The sequence below is a fragment of the Episyrphus balteatus genome, chromosome 1 (assembly GCF_945859705.1).
Source record: "Episyrphus balteatus chromosome 1, idEpiBalt1.1, whole genome shotgun sequence".
Lineage (NCBI taxonomy): Eukaryota > Metazoa > Arthropoda > Insecta > Diptera > Syrphidae > Episyrphus > Episyrphus balteatus.
The window spans coordinates 108,171,693-108,192,262 of record NC_079134.1 but is presented as its reverse complement, the minus strand read 5'-3'; the positions used below and the strand labels follow the sequence as shown (position 1 = coordinate 108,192,262).

The 20,570-nt window shown below is 30.9% G+C and overlaps 2 protein-coding genes across 5 annotated transcripts in view; both read left to right on the top strand.

Annotated features, from left to right (window-relative positions):
* Positions 1 to 20,570, top strand: part of LOC129920973 (acidic fibroblast growth factor intracellular-binding protein) — a 298,489-nt gene that overhangs the window by 205,676 nt on the left and 72,243 nt on the right. The window lies entirely within an intron of this gene.
* LOC129920972 (uncharacterized) lies at positions 450 to 15,061 on the top strand. The gene is made up of 2 exons (XM_056002562.1): positions 450 to 3,694; positions 7,658 to 15,061. The coding sequence occupies exon 2, from the start codon at positions 7,757 to 7,759 to the stop codon at positions 9,395 to 9,397; it is 1,641 nt and encodes a 546-aa protein (XP_055858537.1). The 5' UTR covers positions 450 to 3,694; positions 7,658 to 7,756; the 3' UTR covers positions 9,398 to 15,061.

Sequence of the window (20,570 nt, the reverse complement as noted above, 5' to 3'; positions counted from 1 at the left end):
TCAGTCTGTCAGTCTGTCAGTCTGTCAGTCTGTCAGTCTGTCAGTCTGTCAGTCTGTCAGTCTGTCAGTCTGTCAGTCTGTCAGTCTGTCAGTCTGTCAGTCTGTCAGTCTGTCAGTCTGTCAGTCTGTCAGTCTGTCAGTCTGTCAGTCTGTCTGTCTGTATAAGGAGCTACAGCCTAAACGGATGGAAACGGGACATTGAATTTTTTTGGAATTTTGTTTTTAGATGTTGATTAGTGATTTCTACAAAATGGCATTATAATTTTATTTTAAAACTTTTTTTCCAAAAAATTATTTATAAAAAATTTTTTTTTTAAAAAACGGCTCTAACGATTTTGAATTTTTTTTTTTCTAAAAATGCACGTTAATATATTAATCAAAACTGCATACTTGTTTTGGAGGGCAATTTAATTTCAGATTTTATTTTATTTTTTTTTTAAACCAATTTTATTTTTTTTTCCAAATTTCTATATATAAAGTCTTAAAAATTTAAGCAACTTTAACTCCAAGAGCAAGTTCGTGCGACCCAGTCGTGCATTTTATTTTCATTCGAATAGTTTTTTTGTTCGAAAGTTTTTTCATTCGAATATTTTTTTTATCATATAGTTTTTTCTTTCGAATGGTTTTTTTATACGATAGTTTTTTCATTCAAATAGTGTTTTTATACGATCGTTTTCTCATTCGACTAGTTTTTTAATGCGATAGTTTTCTCATTCCAATAGTGTTTTATACGATAGTTTTCTCATTCGAATAGTTTTCTTAAACGATAGTTTTCTCGTTCAAATAGTTTTTTTGTTCAATGGTTTTCTCATTCAAATAGTTTTTTTATACGATAGTTTTCTCATTCGATTAGTTTTTTTAAACGATAGTTTTTTCATTCAAATATGTAGTTCTTTTATACGATAGTTATTTCATTCGTTCAAAATTGTTCTAAATCCACTTTTTACCGAAAATGAGATAATGATGCAGTTTTACTAATTTTAGGGTGCTCTTTTCAAATTTGAAAAGCGTTTTTGTTTAAAAAAATTCTTGAGCAGATAATATAATTTAATTGGACATAGAACAATAAAAACAGTTAAGAAGCTTTCTGAAAGTGAGACCCGAGTATTCATAATTGTTCTAAGTCCCATCATATTTTGTTCTATCAAAGTCCACTTTTTTTTAAAGGAAAGTGCCTACTTGTGCAAGAGAAAAGAACAAACTTTATAATAAACATAACTTGAATGGCGAACGAGCAGAAAAATATCGCTTTAAACCAATTTGAAACTTAAAAAATCATCCTCTGTAAAATTTGCTTTTTGTGACTTAGAACCATTTTGCTTTATGCCGACGATATATCTGCCGATGTGGACGTAGATTACTTCCGTTATTTAGAAAATTTCCCACATGGAGAAAACAGACCACATAGAATTAAGCGGATCGCACCTTAATTTAAGCGAATTTCTGCATGGTTTTTTGCTAAGATAACTTTCACCTTAAATTAAGGTGACAAGTCACATTAATATCTTGAATGCGCAGATAAAAAAAAACTGTCAGTCACCGGGGATCGAACCTACAACTGTTGGGTTACTAGGCCAATGCGTTACCACTGTGCTATCTTACTTTTGGAAATGAGTATGATAAACTGCAAGTAAAGCTAAAGTGTGACTTTAAGTTTAAAATTTTTATTTTTGGTCGGTTTTTTTTAAGATGAACATTCACATTAAAATAAGATGAAGTTCACATTAAATTTAACTGGGTTTAAGTGGAATCACCTTATTTAAAGGTGGTGAAATTTAATGTGCGCATCATATTATTTTAAGGTGATACTTTTTTCTACGTGCACAAGTTAAATTTAATAATTTTAAAATTGATACTTGTAAAGTATCCCATTTTCTCTCACTACTTCATGAAGATTATTCTGTGGGACCAGAAGTTATTCCTGCAGCAGTTTTGAAAAATTGTAGGTCAATTTTATCTCTTCCACTTAAACTTATTTTTGAATTACTCTCAAGCTAGGTAAATTTGCTAGCATCTGGAAAAAAGAATTTATTACTCCTGTGTTTAAAAAAGAAATCCAATATAGTTAATTACAGACCCATAACTTCCTTCAGATTCAAACTTTGGCTCAAAGGGGGGTTAACAATGACATAATCTTCATTCACCAATTAATCACAGGCGTAATTATGCACCAAATTTACTTAATTTTGTTGGTTTTAAGTATCGACTTGGTGCTTAGCCTCCATCGCTTGGATTTAATGAATATTCCACCACACCGAACAAATTATGGCTTGCATGAACTTTTAACACGCATGTGCAAACTTTTAAATCTAAATTCCAGCACTTTTGATTTAGTCTTTAATTAAAATAGATTAAAAACTGTTTTAAAAACCAGTGTACCACGCTCATAAATGTTTTTGTTTATTTTAATGTGTTTTTTTTGTTACTTAAAACTAATTATTTTGTTTGTATTTCCTTAAGGGGGGAAATCCCTCTGGACGACGGGTTTTTCAAGATTTTTTTTTTAAACTGAAAGCATTAATTAAAATTTGGAAAAATACATTATATTATTTACATCACAAAGTGTTAACACAATTTTTTTGAGGTAATAAAAAAACAAAATGGCGGCTCTACATCCGTTTAAAGTTGATGCCTCGCGTTTGCGCCGTGTAATGACCAGGTCCAGTAAATTATTTATAATCAAAAGAGAAATTTTATTCCATTAAAAAACATATGTTTATACGCATTGCATGAACCTAAATTTAGCAACAAAAAGGGTAAAATAAAAATTAGAGACCAAAAAAACGAAAAAGCACAATGTTTTTTTTTATAAAAAAATTGTTACAAAAAATATTTATTGTGGAAATTATATTGAACTTTTAGGTTCATGCAATGACCAATGAGTTAACGCGTAATTTGCACTTTATTTCGATAGCTTCATTAGTTTTTGAGTTACGTTGCCCGGCGCGGAAAAAAACGTGTTTCGAGAAAAATTCGTTTAAAGTTTTCATTTTTGTACTGTGGTAGGCTTGGAACGCATGGGTTTCATCGCTATCTGGGGAATTTTGAGGCTTCAACCATGTCAAAAAGAAACGAGTTTACCCGATTGAAAACAAAAGTGGCAATGTTAAAGTTAGACATAGCATACTTGAAACGCTGCAAACGTTATAACATCATACCAGCGTTTATTAAAATCAAGACATCAGTCATAAATTCGGTAACTAAAAATGTAATTAAATTAGCAAAAAAAAAAATTGGTTAAATTTAGAACTAAAATCCAAATATGCTGAACTGTCTACAACAGAACTTCGATTGTACTCTTTACACCTACAGTTAGCATCTATTTACCATAGTAGGAATATCACTGCAACACACAATTGCGAATGGTATGAGTTTTTGCGAATAACAAGGATAGAAATTGATAATTTAGTTATAAAAAAGAAAGAAAAACAAATCAATAAGTTTAACATGCTCTTACAAAAAACACCAAAAAAGAAGACAAACTTCACCAAACCACTACCGGTGGAGGATGTTGTGATAAATATTTCTAACGTGGATTTATCAACTGATGAATTAAGTCTTTTAAATAAAGGGTTAAATTATGGGATACATCCAACAAAAACACCCGTAACAGATGTAATTGTTGACATTGAAACAGTGTTAAAATATAAATTTCAAACAACAAAAAAATGAGATAAGAGAGCGAACAAAAGGGGTTGGGTGTAAGTTATCATGGCTGAAGATATCATGGGACAAGATATCGCACGCAACTTATCATGGGACATGTGATCATAAGGTTCGATTGCAACAAAATATTCATTTTGAGTTCATTCTAAAAAAAGAGGAGGTGACTTTCAAGAAAAGACTCTTGTTGGTGGTTGTTTTTCTTTATTTTTTATTTTTGAGGTTTAGGTTTAGTTTTTTTTAGACGGAATTTTGCGTTGATTGATATGTGCGAAAGGTGTTTGGTTTTTTGCAATTTTTTTGTGTGTTTTTTTATGAAGGGAATGAGAAGTAGGTAGGGACATAGTTTTTTTTATCTTCTATATAGGATGTGATTATGTACCTTACGGCGTTTTTATGAATTTAGGGTGTGTGGTCTAGGTGGTTTTCGTGGGAAGGAAAGACTTATGGTGTATTAAGTATTACTATATAGAGCGAGGGAGAAAAAAATGTGTCAAGATCTTTATTCTTGCTTTTTTTTGCATGAACAAAATGAGAGGTAACATATGTATATAAGTAGGGATATACTGATTTTTTTTGCATTGTTTTCCTTTCTATGTGGGTTATTGCAAATATTTTTTTATGATTTTGGGGTGTGTGGCTTAGAAAAAAATCATTCGAGACGTATGGTGTGGTGTCTATTGTGTATATATAGAGTGAGGGAGAGAAAAATGTGCCAAGATCTTTATTCTTGCTTTTTTTTTGGCATGCAGAAAATTATATGGGTACATAAAACATTATATAGAAAGGGATATACCTACCTACCTGTTGTTGATTGGATTATTGCAATTATTCTTTTTATGAATATGGGGTTTGTTTGTTTATGGTTTAGGTTTTTTTTTAATTCGGTGACGTATGGTGGCAAGTGTGTGGGTATATTAGGATAATGAGAAGAGAGGCAGAGAGGGAAGAGGGAAGAGAGCCACTTCTTATTTTATCTTTTAAACTGGTTATTAGCGAATTAGCAAACAAATATTTTTTTTTCTACTTTGCATTAAAAAAAAGTTAAATTATTTATTTTATAGCCATTGTTCAACGGTTATAACGCTTTTTTAATAGTTATGTGTAAGAAGAATTATTGTAAAATATGACTGATTAAAAAAACTGATGGATTCCATGCATTTGAGACAGCAATGTGAAAAACTTAAGATTTTACAGTTAAAATAATTTATTACATTAATAGGCTTTTTTTGCACTTTGGTACCAATAACTTCCTAGTAACTCTAGATTTGATAAAAACTTTTACCATTCTGCAATCCCCTTTGGACGCGCATATTTTTAAAAAAGATTGGCCACCTACGTTCCTATGGATTTTTTTTTATACCACAGGTGTTTGAAAATTTTCATAAAATATTTTTTTTTACATTTTGCATCGAAAAACTAATTTCAAAATTTTTTTAAAGAAAAGATGCAACAGTTGTAAAAACTTTTAACTTCTTATGTAGTGAGCCAATTATTGTAGAAAATTATAAAAATAAGAAATTTATAAAATTCATTCATTCGTGGTTGTAATTAAAGAAAAAGTAAGATGATGAAATTTAAAGTACACTGAACGAAAAAAAGCTAATATTTTCGAAACTGGTTGCGATAGAAACTTTTTCTATTCGGTTTCAGAACAGTCAAAAGTGCACCTATTAGCCATTTTAGGCTTATCCATTTTCTACCGGACACCCTGTATATATTCTATTATATATATTCTATTGGACACACGACAGATTTTGTATTAATGTTTGAAAGACAGAAATCCAAGGCCAACTAGTTTTCATTGTACAATACCTACCTAGGTACCTATAATGTCTATATTACGAAGGGATATGGCTACACAAAAAGTCATTTTCATTTTTTGTCCGTTTTTCTTATTACCAACCTATTTTACATTTTTCTTGTTATATACCTTCTTTTAACCCTTTCGGACCCAGCGTTACTCTCATGTAACATTTTTTTAAAAATTCTTACAAAAATATTAAATTAAACAATTTTTTAGGTTTCGATGGCTTAATTGAAAGATAATAATGCCTAGTTATCATACCTACCTTTAAATTTTTTTAATCGAAAAAGGGACTGAAATTCACATTTTTTTGCAAAAAAAAACTTTTTTATACATGGTCATAATTTTGAAAAAAAGAAACCTATAAAAAATGTTAATGCAGAAAGTGTTTTACTTTTTTGCTAAGAAGAAGTAGCATACATTATAGATTCATAAAAAGTTATTTTCTCAGTTCTCCGACGTTTTTTGGTGGTCATAGGCAGTGCATGTTACTTACATGTAACATGAGAATAACACATTAGTTTTGCTATTTATTATTTTGGAAAATAACTTTTTGCTATTCATATCTCGTAGTTGTGATGTTTTTGACCCGATAATACCGAAAAACATTTTTTAATATTGATTTTCATAGCTTGGGTTCGAAAGGGTTAAACCATTAAAAATATTTTTGCCGATTGGTGCCTATTCTTAGTCTTAACAGTAGGTACCTATCTATCTACGATAGTTTTTTATTCCTCTCTCTCATCAATCAATTAAAAAACTGTATAGGTACCTACCAGACAACCCTAACCCTATTACGGATGCCAACTACCTATCATCATTCTTAACGATTAAGGGTCATTTGCTGAATGGTAACTTTAATAATTTATGTTGAACATAAACTCTTATTCTCTACTTTTTCCTCTGCCTAAACTGTCACAGAAAGATTTATGTTGAACTTAAATGCTTAAGTTTCGATTCACTAAAACGTTTATAAAATGATTAATTTTTTAATATTTAATTTGAACTTTTATCAATTTATTTATCACTTGAATCATTAAACAAGAGCATTAACTATATAAGTACCTACACACCTAACTAGGTACCTTCATGCTACATCTCATTCTGTTCAGCATAAAAAAATCAAATCACAAAATCCCTTTCGCGTTGACAGAAAAGAATTACCTACCTATGCTATGTACCTACCTACCTACAATCAACCAAACCAATTGAATCAAAATCTTTGCACATAGGTACCTATCTTTCCCTCTCTACCTCTCTTCTCATTATCCTAATATACCCACACACTTGCCACCATACGTCACCGAATTAAAAAAAAACCTAAACCATAAACAAACCAACCCCATATTCATAAAAAGAATAATTGCAATAATCCAATCAACAACAGGTAGGTAGGTATATCCCTTTCTATATAATGTTTTATGTACCTACCCATATAATTTTCTGCATGCCAAAAAAAAAGCAAGAATAAAGATCTTGGCACATTTTTCTCTCCCTCACTCTATATATACACAATAGACACCACACCATACGTCTCGAATGATTTTTTTCTAAGCCACACACCCCAAAATCATAAAAAAATATTTGCAATAACCCACATAGAAAGGAAAACAATGCAAAAAAAATCAGTATATCCCTACTTATATACATATGTTACCTCTCATTTTGTTCATGCAAAAAAAAGCAAGAATAAAGATCTTGACACATTTTTTTCTACCTCGCTCTATATAGTAATACTTAATACACCATAAGTCTTTCCTTCCCACGAAAACCACCTAGACCACACACCCTAAATTCATAAAAAAGCCGTAAGGTACATAATCACATCCTATATAGAAGATAAAAAAAACTATGTCCCTACCTACTTCTCATTCCCTTCATAAAAAAAACACACAAAAAAATTGCAAAAAACCAAACACCTTTCGCACATATCAATCAACGCAAAATTCCGTCTAAAAAAAAATAAACCTAAACCTCAAAAATAAAAAATAAAGAAAAACAACCACCAAATAGAAGTCCTTCCAAAAAAGGAGGAGTCAAATAGAATGAACTAAAAATGAATTTGTTCGAATCAAACCGTATGATCATGATCAGTTGCGTCATGATAGGTTGCTCATGATAACTTGTCGTATGATGTCTCATGATAGCTTGTCCCATGATAACCTGGGGTGACCCCGAACAAAAGAGTGTATTGAGAAAGACAAAAACAATAAACCAAAAAGAAAACATCAAAATCTAAACGAAGCTCAAGTCATTGAAAACCTAAAGAAAAAAGATATTCTTGTAATGAAAGCAGATAAGGGCAACAAAATCGTCATTATGAATACTGATGAATACGAGAGAAGGGTTTGGAAACTTATTGAAGCGAATAATTACAAAGAAATTAATAAATCTCCTTTAAGTAAAATGACAACAGCAGCTAATAAAGTGAGAAAAGAAATAAGCACTGTTTTCGGTGAACGTTTCAAGTGGAAACTTCTCGTTTCAAATCCGGAAGTACCCAAACTGTATTGTCTACCTAAAATACATAAGCCAGGTGACAATATGAGACAAATAGTAGCTCTTCTGTCAGCACCATGCACCAAGATCGCACGGTGGTTTGTTGATGAAGTTAAAAAATTTTCACCTCTTCATAGTTGTTCAGTTAAAAACTCTATAGAATTTGCTAAGATGATTAACCAAATGCCAGTTAATGAAAATGAAATTTTAGTGTCATTTTATGTTGAAGCGCTTTTCCCATCCATCCCAATCAAAGAAGCACTGTTATTGTTGAAGGTATATTTGTCAAACCAGGACATAACTGAAGACGAGGTAAACGTCTACATGCGAGCAGCAGAAATGTGTATGGACACCAACTATTTCGTTTTCAGGAATCGTTTTTTTAAAATAGATTCTGGTACGAGTATGGGAAACCCATTATCCCCACTAATAGCTGAGGTATTCATGTCCAACTTCGAAGTTAAGCTAAAAACCCAGAACATGCTACCAAGAGTTTGGCACCGCTACGTAGACGACATATTTGCAGTCATAAAAAGAACTGACCTTAACACCACACTAAACATGTTAAATGAACAGTACCCCGAAATTAATTTCACTTGTGAGGTTGAAAATGAACAAAAATTGACTTTTTTGGATCTCACTCTACAGAGAATCCAAAACAAAATTGAAATTGCGGTACATCATAAATCAACAAGTACTCTACGATACATTCCAAGCGATTCATATGCACCAATTCAACATAAATTGGCTGCGTTTCACTCACTCGCACACCGTTTAGTAAGTTTGCCTCTGTCTTTGACAAATTACATTCAGGAGTACGAATACATTAAAAAAGTAGCTAAAACAAACGGCTACAGTGAAGAAATTATTAACAACATTATTCGCAAACATGCACACAAACAGACAAATGAAAACCAATCGACATTATTTAAACAAAACAAAAAGATTGACAAAAAAGATGATCTTAAACGTGTTTCTATCACTTTTGCACCAACAATAACGAACAAACTAAAGACCACTTTTAAAAGAAACAACATGGAAATGGTTTTTTCTAACCCTTTTAAATTAAAAAACCATCTTAACACCTTAAAAGATAAAACAGATCCGTTGGATAAATCAGGTATTTATCAAATTTCTTGTGGTGTTTGCAGTAGAAAATATTATGGACAAACCAAAAGATCAATTAAGAGGCGATACTGTGAACACAAACAATACGTTATCAACAACGAGCCAAGGAAATCGGCTTTCGCATCACACGTATTGGAGCAACAACACCTACCAGTGTCTTCAAGTGAAGTGCACCTTGTTAAATGCATAAACGACGAGAGGAAGTTAGACGCATATGAAAGCATGTATATATGCAAAGATAATACAGCTTTGAACATAGACAAAGGCAATATACAGTCAGATTTGTTCTGTTTACTTTGACTCTCTCTTAAAATAATTTTTTGTTTCACGCCACTCGTACAAGAGAAGATCTTCCTGCTTTCTCCACCATAAAATATAATAAAATGACTATGTAATGATTTGTTTATGTTTAAAATTAGACTTTGACCATTTTATGTATATTTAATCGTGTTGCTGAAGATGAGTGGAAGTCCGCTCGAAATGCATCCAAAATAAAAATTATATTGAAAACTCAAATTTAATGTGTGTTATTATTTATTTAAAATTTTAAATTAATGTTTAAAACACTTAAATAGTTTCGTCGGTTGATAAATCATTTTTTTAGGCAAAAAATTAATAATACAAAAATAAAAAAATTACAGAGGGTTTTCCCCCCTTAATGTACCTATGTTTCATTTAATATTGAATTCAATGTTTTTTTTTCTTAGTGTACGTTTTTTGTAGTTATTATTTATTTCCTACTAACACTGCACTAGTAATGAGCCGGATAACACAGTTTTGTGTTGGCAAATGGTCGCAGGGTGATGCTTGCTATAAGCTCTCTTCGGCTATGATTTGATAGTGTAAAAAAAGGGTAAACAAATGTTTGAGCAACATGCTCTTTTTTTTTAATTAATTATTTTTATTTTTATTTCAATCAGTTTTATGAAACGGGTTGATACATTTTTTTTTTAATTTGGTTTTGTGTATCAACGGTTTTTATAATTTTCGAAAAATAAATCCTAAAAATTCTTTGCCATACAAGACATAAAATTGCATGCTTAGTTTGGAGAATAAAACAGCTTAAAAAGATGTTTTCGTTATTAAAAAAAAAAACTTCTTCGAATCCAAAAAATGTCAATAACTTTTTTCTCAGTGTATTTTTTTTTCGTGTAAGCACAGTCTCAACATGTGCGCAAAATTTTATTAAATTTCGTCACATAGTTCAGATTTAACGGATTTTTTTCCGCTCTCCCATACAAATGGCACTACTGTACGGTGCACAGTGTGGTAAATCACGAATCTAGCTGGATAAAGTAACTTTTTTTCTAAACAGTTTTAACAAAATTAATGTGAATAGATAAAATTCTATAAAAAAGTAAGATTTTTTAAAAAGAGATCTATAATAATCTCTGCAAAAAGTGTGTCAAAATAATGAAAAAAAAAATCCATTTTATGGTATTTGAATTTTTGTTTCCATAAACATATTTTATGATTGGATGTTCTTAATTTTTCTTTTTAAAACACTTGAAAAAATCTCAGTATATAAAAAGTCAATTGCTTTTCACGAAATAAGAGAGGCAGAATAATTTGGTTTTATTAAGAAATAGAACTTGTACACACGTTTTTGACAGGTGAGAAACATGATTTATTTCTATGGGCCTTACCAATAATCAAATTTAAAGCTCAGTTAAATATTTAACTGAGCGTTAAATATTTCTCCATACCAATAACCAATTTAATAGTCAGGTTAAGGGTTAACGCCACGTTAATTTTATAGTTGGGAAACTGAACTATAAACGCGCGGTTAAATGTAAACGCACGGTTTGTACTGTCATTTGTCAGCAAAAAAAAAACATTTGTCAAGTCAACAAGCTGTTGAGAAAAATCAATAACATTGGCGGCAATTTATTAAATAAGTAAATGAAAAAATTTATTTGTTTATAAATATTTATCTTTTTTATTAATAATATTCATTACTTTCAGAAAAGGCTGAAAAAGAAAACTAACCCCCTGAATACAATGGTGTAGCTGTGGCTGTAGCTTGTAGCGCAAGTTGAATAATTCTCAACTTTTTGATCAGCTCTTGCCAACTTTTGTTGTTGTTTCCCTCAGTAAAATTTTGGCTGTACTACAAGCTACAGCCACAACTACACCATTGTATTGAGTCAGTCTATCGTCACGGTGGGCAGGAAGCATCGATAGGTATCACAAAAATGTCGACAAAAACTGCAAGTTGGGTTGTATTTGTTGATGATTATACGTCCAAAATCCGTTGGAATTGAAATCCTAGCTGCTCCTTTTCAAAAGTTATTCATATTTTTGTATTTCTAATCGGGACAATTTGGAATAAAAATCTTGGGGAGAGTACGATAACTTAGGCGACAAGAATTGATAAGGGTATTTTGTAGAGGAGTTTAATACAATAATTTTTTACAATGGGAGGGGGGTCCATCTCCCCCCGCTTAGGCGGAAGGGTTAATTTTCTAAAATATCACGTTAAATACAAAAAAAAATTGTTAAAAAACAACGGCAACACTTACAGTTATGAATGATACCTTTTTCAAAAGCCAGAATTGTACACTTGATTCTAATTTTTAAATCAAATTATTGCAATTAATTGTTCTCGAAATAATCAACTTCAAAGTAAAAATTTGGGAAAAAAGTTGAAAAAATCACTTTAAATACTATTTTTACCAAGAATGTGAATTTATATACGAAATAAATCAATGAAATAAACTGCCTCAATTAATTTTTAATCAAATTCTGAAAATTATATACTTTTATGCTTTCTAGTTTTTGAGAAAATTGAAAATTAAAAAACGTCCTTTTTATCGGATTTCTATTTTTTAGCTATTTTCGTGTTTACATAAACATAATGCTTGCAAGCAGTATGCCCCCTTGCAACCCCCTGGTTGAGCTCACTTTTATAGAATTTGGGGTGGGTGCGAGTTTGGGTGAAGGCAAATTTTCTTCAGAATTTAAAAGTTTTTTCGAATTCAAAAGAAACTTTGTACATACCCAACCTTGACTCCACCCCAAATCAATCCTATAGTGTGCCCAAGCTGGGGGTTGCAGGGGGGCAGCATGCCCCTCCCCTCTTAGCCATCTCACTTTGATACGCCTTAAACTTCATATCTTAACCATTTTTATTTACCATTTTTATAAAAAAATCGCGAGATTCTTAGGACCAATTTCAAATGGCCTAAGCGAAGCAACGAAGTTGTCTTAGCTGGACACAGGACCAAAAAAAAAAATTTGAATCCTGAGAACCCGCGAAGTGAGCCAGGCATGATACTTTTAAGTTAAAAAGCTGTTCATATTGGCGAAAATAGTTAAGAAAATGAAAATCTCATAAAAAGGTAATTTTCTTATTTTCAATTTTCTCGGAAATTATAAGGCATAGAAGCATATGGTTTTTAGTATTTGATAAGAAATTGATTGAGGCAGTTTATTTCATTGATTTATTTCATATTTAAATTTACAATCTTGGTAAAAATTGTATTTAATGTGTTTTTTTTTTAACTTTTTTCCCAAATTTTGACTTTGAAGTTGATTATTTCGAGAACAATTAATTGCAATAATTTGATTTAAAAATTAGAATCAAGTGTACAATTCTGGCTTTTAAAAAGGGATCTTTCATAACTGTAAGTGTTGCCGTTGTTTTTAAATATTTGTTTTTTGTATTTAACGTGATTGTTAGAAAATTGCACCTCCCGCCTAAACGGGGGGAGATGGACCCCCCCTCCCATTGTAAAAAATTATTGTATTAAACTCCTCTACAAAATACCCTTATCAATTCTTGTCGCCTAAGGCATCGTACTCTCCCCAAGATTTTTATTCCAAATTGTCCCGATTAGAAATATAAAAATATGAATAACTTTTGAAAAGGAGCAGCTAGGATTTCAATTCCAACGGATTTTGGACGTATAATCATCAACAAATACAACCCAACTTGCAGTTTTTGTCGACATTTTTGTGATACCTATCGATGCTTCCTGCCCACCGTGTCGTCGTACTTCACGATAGATGAACATTTTTTTTATGCACTTTTGGCCTCCTTGCTTGGGCTCCATTTTTTAACTTTTACAACCAAAATAAAAATATATGAAGGTATGTAGGTATTTTGTAGTTATATATTTGTTCATTATTACATTACGTGCAAAAAATGTCACTTCAATTATGTCATTTTGACAACAAATGTAATAGATTTGGTAATAGAAGCACAATTAGTTAAACGCGTGTTTATTTTGATTATTAGTATACACCCAATTTAACGCGACGGTAAAATTAAACCCGACGATACTTAAACGTGTGTTTAGCGATTCATTATTGGTAAGGCCCTATATGTCTTGTTTTAAATTAAAATGTTAGCCATTATTTTAATTATTTCTTTTTAACAATCATAAAACATGGCCTTTTGCACTTGCTTGCATTTTGCATTGAACTTGTTAAATTGATGTTCCGATAGAAAAGTAGCATTCATCAATGAAAATGCCTCATTAGATGAAAATTAAAGTGTTCAGTGGTTCCAGAGGATTAAAGAAAATTCCGATAAATCCTTTACGTTTTTATCGGAATATGCTTTTCCAATTGAATCATTTATTTTCAAAACATGATAAGTCCATGAAAATTTTCAGGAGAAGAAAAAAACGTTTATATTCTTTTGATGTGTGTAGCTTAATTTATAAAAATTATATTCTGTAAACCTTTTGCCTAGCTACACAATACCGTTTCGTTTTGAATTTTTGAAGCGATAGTTCAAAAGATAAAAAATGAAAACGCTTTTGGACTTATCATACTTTTAAAATAAACGAATGTTAAATTAGTTTTAAAATGGATATACAATTTTGCTTTTAGCCCCAGTCTATCAAACAATTGTATTTGAGATTAAAATACAATGTTCAGAGTACTTATTTAACTTTAAAGACGTTTTAAACTTAAGATTTTCGGCCAGTAGTCTAATATAGCATTTACACATAAAGGAGATGATGTTTATTTTCAAAACATGGTAAGTTCGGGACTTATCCTGTTTTTGATACTAAAAAAATATTTCGCGTAGCTGTAAGATCGGATATAGATGGAGAATGGAGCAGATACTTTATATTTTAAAGACAGACGTGGTTATCCCTAGAGTACAAATTTGGTCAAAAAAGCGACTTTTGAAAATATCATGTTTCGAAAATAAATGATTCAATTTTGCGAAGAGCGATTTCACTGATTTTAACTATCTCCTACCGGATAGGTGCACTTAGGAGACTTTCAACCTTCCGTTTCTATATTTTCCCGCAATTTTAATTTTTATTTGCTCTATAGGGCAAGTATTGGTTTCGTGTCGAAAAAAAAATTTGAGGTTTCAATCAAAGCCAACATTACGATGATGGAGAGTTCCAAAAAAGTGGGTCTCGCAATTCCGTCCGAGCGTCTGTGCGTCCATCTGTACACATTTCCACAGCCTAAACGGGTAGATAGATTTTCTACAAATTTGGTACAGATGATTTTTTATGGAATTCTGAAAGTTGTTTTTTTATCTCGCTTATAAAGTGTGCCTCCCACAAAAATATTTCGATTTATCAAAAACGGCTTTAACGATTTTGATTAAACTTCGCAGACGCAATATTCAAAGCTATTGCAATAGAACAACATTTTATTTTTTCAAAAAAAGGCAAATAAAAAAATTTTGTTTTCATACAAAAAAAATTGCCCTAAATGTCGGCTCTTCCCCAGTTTCAACAAAAATTTTTTAAATTTGTGTATATACATACATATAAAGGCAGCTCTTAAAATCTACAAGTAAACTAACATAAAAGTGCTTTGAACTACAAGAGCAAGTACAGTTGTGTTCAAAATAATAGTAGTGCCAAAATTATGATCCTAAGTGGGCTGTAGGTCTGTCTTCGTATTTTAATATTTTGTCGACGTTTCGGGCGTGATTACACCCTTCTTCAGGACTAATATTTTAAAATAATAAATTTTAAGATGTTTCTTAAAATTTGTGGTTGTTAGTTTTCTGGTAGTTATAGGTATCTCTTTTATATTTTTGTAAATATTTCAAAATTCAAAAATTGAAGCCTTGAAAAAGACGTTTCAATTAATCGAATTTCAAAATAACTACCAGAAAACTAACAACCACAAATTTTAAGAAACATCTTAAAATTTATTATTTTAAAATATTAGTCCTGAAGAAGGGTGTAATCACGCCCGAAACGTCGACAAAATATTAAAATACGAAGACAGACCTACAGCCCACTTAGGATCATAATTTTGATTCAAAAAAGGTCACGAAAATAGGATAAATTAATAGTAGTGCCTGCAATAAAATAACATTTTTTATATTTACGGTGCTTCTACGGTTAAAAATTTAATTTCTTTGATGTCAAAGTTTGTAACGGTCAATTACTGATAAATGCATCGTAGTTTTAAAATGAAAAAGAAGGTGCCAAATAATTTGTCATTGACCTATGGTTGTTCTTTCTAATTTGACCTGTTCAAAATAATAGTAGTGATATAGTCCGGTCAAATTAGACTAAAATAAGGGGCTCAGGTTACATTAATTCCCAGCAAGCTGAAAATTGGTAGGATTGTTGGAAACACCATCATAAATTAAATCTAAAAAGTCCTCATCGATCCGAGGTCTGGAAAAAAATTTACGGGGGGTTTTTCACGATTTTCAGCAAAACGGTAAGTCTTATCAAAAAATTTTCAATGCAAGAATTGTAGACCAGATTATTATATATAAAAAGTGTCATGACACTTTTTTTCCTAAGACCCACCGTTTCTTAGGTATAACGATTCAAAAAGTTGAAGTTGAGTTGTAATCGTCATAATCAGGCCTATTCTAAAAAAAAGACTCCTAACTGAAAAGTTCCTGAAATTTCATTATTTTTTAGCTTGAATTTCGTTCTTCAATGGTTAAGAATATGGGGAAAGCAAAAAAAAATGGAAATTTTCGCCATTTTTCAAAATGGGGGCCCTTCTCCCGAAACCATTTCTCTAAAAATTTTTGTTTAGAATATGTCTGAATATATACAGGGTGTGCAATAGAGAATGGACAACCCTAAAACGGCTGATAGCTAGACTTATGACCGTTCTAAGAACAGATAGAAAAAAGTTCTATCGCAACCAGTTCATAAAATATTGGCATTTTTTCGTTCAGTGTATTTTAAATTTTATCATCTTATGTTTTCGTTCACTACAACCACGAATGAATGAATTTTATTTATTTCTTTTTTTTTATCATTTTCTACAATAATTGTACGAGTACATAAACGCTTTAAAAACTGCACAGCTATTGCACATTTTCGTAAAAAAAATTTTGAAATCTGTTTTTTGATGCAAAATGTAAAAAAGTATTTTATGAAAAATTTTAAACAACTGTGGTATAAAATAAATCTATGGAAACCTAGGTGGCCAACTTTCTTAAAAATATTCCCCTTAGACGAGAATGTTTTTAAGAAAGTTGGCCACCTAGGTTTCCATAGATTTATTTTGTACCACAGTTGTTTAAAATTTTTCATAAAATACTTTTTTACATTTTGCATCAAAAAACAGATTTCAAAATTTTTTTTAAGAAAATGTGCAATAGCTGTGCAGTTTTTAAAGCGTTTATGTACTCGTACAGTTATTGTAGAAAATGATAAAAAAAAAGAAATAAATAAAATTCATTCATTCGTGGTTGTAGTGAACGAAAACATAAGATGATAAAAGGTGTGTTTTTTCTATTACTTAGTAGCTACTCATTTTTTATTTTCAACGAGAAACAAAAACAAACGAAACTGTGTAATATTTTTTCAGTAAACGAATACTGAGGATAAAATACTTATATTGAAATCCAGGCAGCGCTCGAATCAATAAAGAAATTTTATGTCAAACAAAAAAATCATTTATTAGACTTTTGTTTTAGAATTTTGTGCAAATAAAAGTTTTCAAGATGCCAAAAAGGTTTGTATTTTAATAATTTTAAATTAAATAATTTGAATTAAATTAATAAATTTGAAATTTAGGCCATCAAAACGTTGGACAAAAGAAGAAACGAAGGCAGAGTTATTTGAATTTAACCTCAAAAAAAGTATTCAAAATTTAATTCATTACCATCTTCATAACTTGAAGAGTAAACTAGTTGCAAAAGTATCTGTACCGATAGCAAAATTCATATTTTCAAAAAACTTATCTTGAGATTTCTTACGTTTTTTTTTTTTTCGTTATCCATTTATCTGTCGTGTTTGTGGGAATATTAATTGGATATCTTCAATGACAGTTTAAATAAAATATTTTAAAATGTGCATAAAGTGAGTATAACAGTTTTTTCTATTTTTAAAGTGAGTTGATAAAATGAGTAGTAGAAAAAACACGCCTAAAATTTAAAATACACTGAACGAAAAAAAGCCAATATTTTATGAACTGGTTGCGATAGAACTTTTTTCTATCTGTTCTTAGAACGGTCATAAGTCTAGCTATCAGCCGTTTTAGGGTTGTCCATTCTCTATTGCACACCCTGTATATATTCAGACATATTCTAAGCAAAAATTTTTAGGGAAATGGTTTCGGGAGAAGGGCCCCCATTTTGAAAAATGGCGAAAATTTCCATTTTTTTTTGCTTTCCCCATATTCTTAACCATTGAAGAACGAAATTCAAGCTAAAAAATAATGAAATTTCAGGAACTTTTCAGTTAGGAGTCTTTTTTTAAGAATAGGCCTGATTATGACGATTACAACTCAACTTCAACTTTTTGAATCGTTATACCTAAGAAACGGTGGGTCTTAGGAAAAAAGTGTCATGACACTTTTTATATATAATAATCTGGTCTACAATTCTTGCATTGAAAATTTTTTGATAAGACTTACCGTTTTGCTGAAAATCGTGAAAACCCAATTTTTGTGACCTTTGACCCCCCGTAAATTTTTTTCCAGACCTCGGATCGATGAGGACTTTTTAGATTTAATTTATGATGGTGTTTCCAACAATCCTACTAATTTTCAGCTTGCTGGGAATTAATGTAACCTCGGATGTCTAAATTGACCGGACTAATAGTTATTTTTGAAGAATTTAAAAGCGTTTTATAATTTAGAATATTTATTTTTGGTTTAAAAGTAAGTACTCATATAATTTGAAAAAACAAAAAACGATTTGTTTCGGTTTTAATCTATTTAAAGTTCGAAGAGCAAAACACCGCAGTTCGGTTAACGGAAACTTTTACGAAAGCTGCTTGAAGAAGGGAAAACCTACTTGGAAATTAAAGGTTATATTAGGATGCTCCCTTACAATGGTAGCCAATGCAATAAACTCAACGAAAGACCCGAAACACGCGGTAGAAAAAGAAAAAAGACCGTCGTAGATGACAGGCGTATTGTCCAGATGAGCTAAGTTGAGCCTTCTGCATCGTCGCACAGTGGTCGATTTTGAGTCACTAGGTGGACTTTATTCTTTTGTATGTCTTACTGGCTTTGAATATTATTTTTAATGTGATAACGTCTTACAAATCGATGAACCCTGGTCTCCCGTTCTTCCCGTTCCTGTTAGCAGTTTTTTCACCTTAGCTGTTATATTCATTTTTAATGTACAGCTTAAACTATTACACTGGTTTACAAGAGTTTTACTGCCGAAACAAAAATATACTTTTCTGAAGGTTTTCAGTGTCCTGAACTCGAAGTTAAAAAAAATTAATCAGCTCCCGTTTTTGAAATATTACCGTTAGAAGATGCAAAAAAACGTTTTTTTGGGTACTTCGGACCTTATTCTTTAATATATGTAAGGAAAATTGTTTGAACATATTTAGTAACGGTTTCTATAAGAACTGTTTTCCATCTTTCAGTGCCTGTTTAAATCTTTCTGATGTCTTTTTTATTGCCCGAGATATCTTTAATGGGAAAAAATAATTCTTTTTCCCAAATTTTTGACCGTTTTCGAGCCCTTTTGACGGTTTTTTATTTATATCTTTTTCGTTTTGATAGATATATTAATCAAATTAACAGGAAATATTAATAAAAGCCAGTACTATATTTGTGCAAAATTTCAATCATTTTCACAATCACATTTTTGAGATAACGGTTAAAAGATGGTCTTTTTTTGACACGTAATATCTTTTTACATAGAGCATTCATAAATTTGATTTATTTTTATTTTGAAAAGAGATAACATAACCTTTCATTTCATATATCACACATAACAGTTCATTCTCTACAAGCTAGACAATCTTGAACAATGTCCTTCCGTAAAAAAATTGGTCACCTTAAAAAGAGCGGATTGGTACCTGAAAGAGACGAAAAAATAGTTTGCGGCGGTTTTCGGCACTTAATTTTAGCATCGAATTAAAGGTAATGATTCAAACTACAAAATATAAAAAAATCACGATGGCACTCTTCGGCACTTTTTTTTAATCGTCCAAAAAGTAAAAAACAAACATCTGAAAACTATCAAAAAAATGCCTTACAACATTCAGTTAATAGAAATAGAATCCGACTTTTTTTTACAAAAAAACAAATTGAATTTAAAAAAACATGCCACTAGCATTTTCTGACATTTTTTTGTTCAACACAATTACTCACTTTTATCATAAACTATCACTTTGTAAACACTTGTTAACTCGCGGACGTTAAAATAGAGAGTGAGCAAATCATGAATGATAACATTGAGATGCTTCCCATGAATAAAATAACGGAATCAAAAAATTATTTTTGTTGTTTTTTGTTGTTTAAGAATATTTACTTTCGGCCTAACGGTATTTTTTATGTTGACAACAACTTTTTTTTTTCGACTTTTGACCAGCTACGATGTACTGAATCGACCAGTGTGCGTCGTTTCAAATCCAGAAGGCTTTAAGCCTGGATTGCAGTGCAGTGAACATTCGAAGGTGACTGTTAGAGGCTAATTTGTACGGTTGAAGTCCACGAAAAGTTCCGCGAAGCATGTTAAAAATTGTATCCAGTTTGTAAAAGCCCACATAAACTGGCCAGCGAAGTAATGGCGTAACATATTGTTTACAGATGAGAGCAAATTTGTCCTCTTTGATGGTACTGAATCTCCACAACACGTCCGACGTCCGCCCAATACGGAATATGTTCCAAAGTATACGACGAAAATAGTAAAACATGAAGGGTCGAAAATTTTAGTATTTTAACATATTTCTTTGTTAACAGCGGAACTTTTCGTGGACTTCAACCGTACAAATTAGCCTCTAACAGTCACCTCCGAATGTTCACTGCACTGCAATCCAGGCTATTTGTTCTTTTCTTAACCACAACAGCTCAGAAAAAGTTTTTAATTCATTTAAATTAATTTTTTATTTAAAAATTATTTTTTTTTTAATTCACTCAGTTTGTTTATTTTTTTTAATTACTTTCAGTAGCCTTTTTTATGAAATAAAACTTATTTTTTTTTATGAAAATAAACTGGGCTTTAATAAAAAGGACAAAAAATTAATACTCATTAACGTGTATTTTTGACTTAAATGATATGAAAGTGCAAAAAACAACTTAAAAAACGAAGAAAATTGTG

Excerpts from the sequence above, each read along its gene's own strand:
- LOC129920972 (XM_056002562.1), top strand. The coding sequence starts at position 7,757 with ATGAAAGCAGATAAGGGCAACAAAATCGTCATTATGAATACTGATGAA.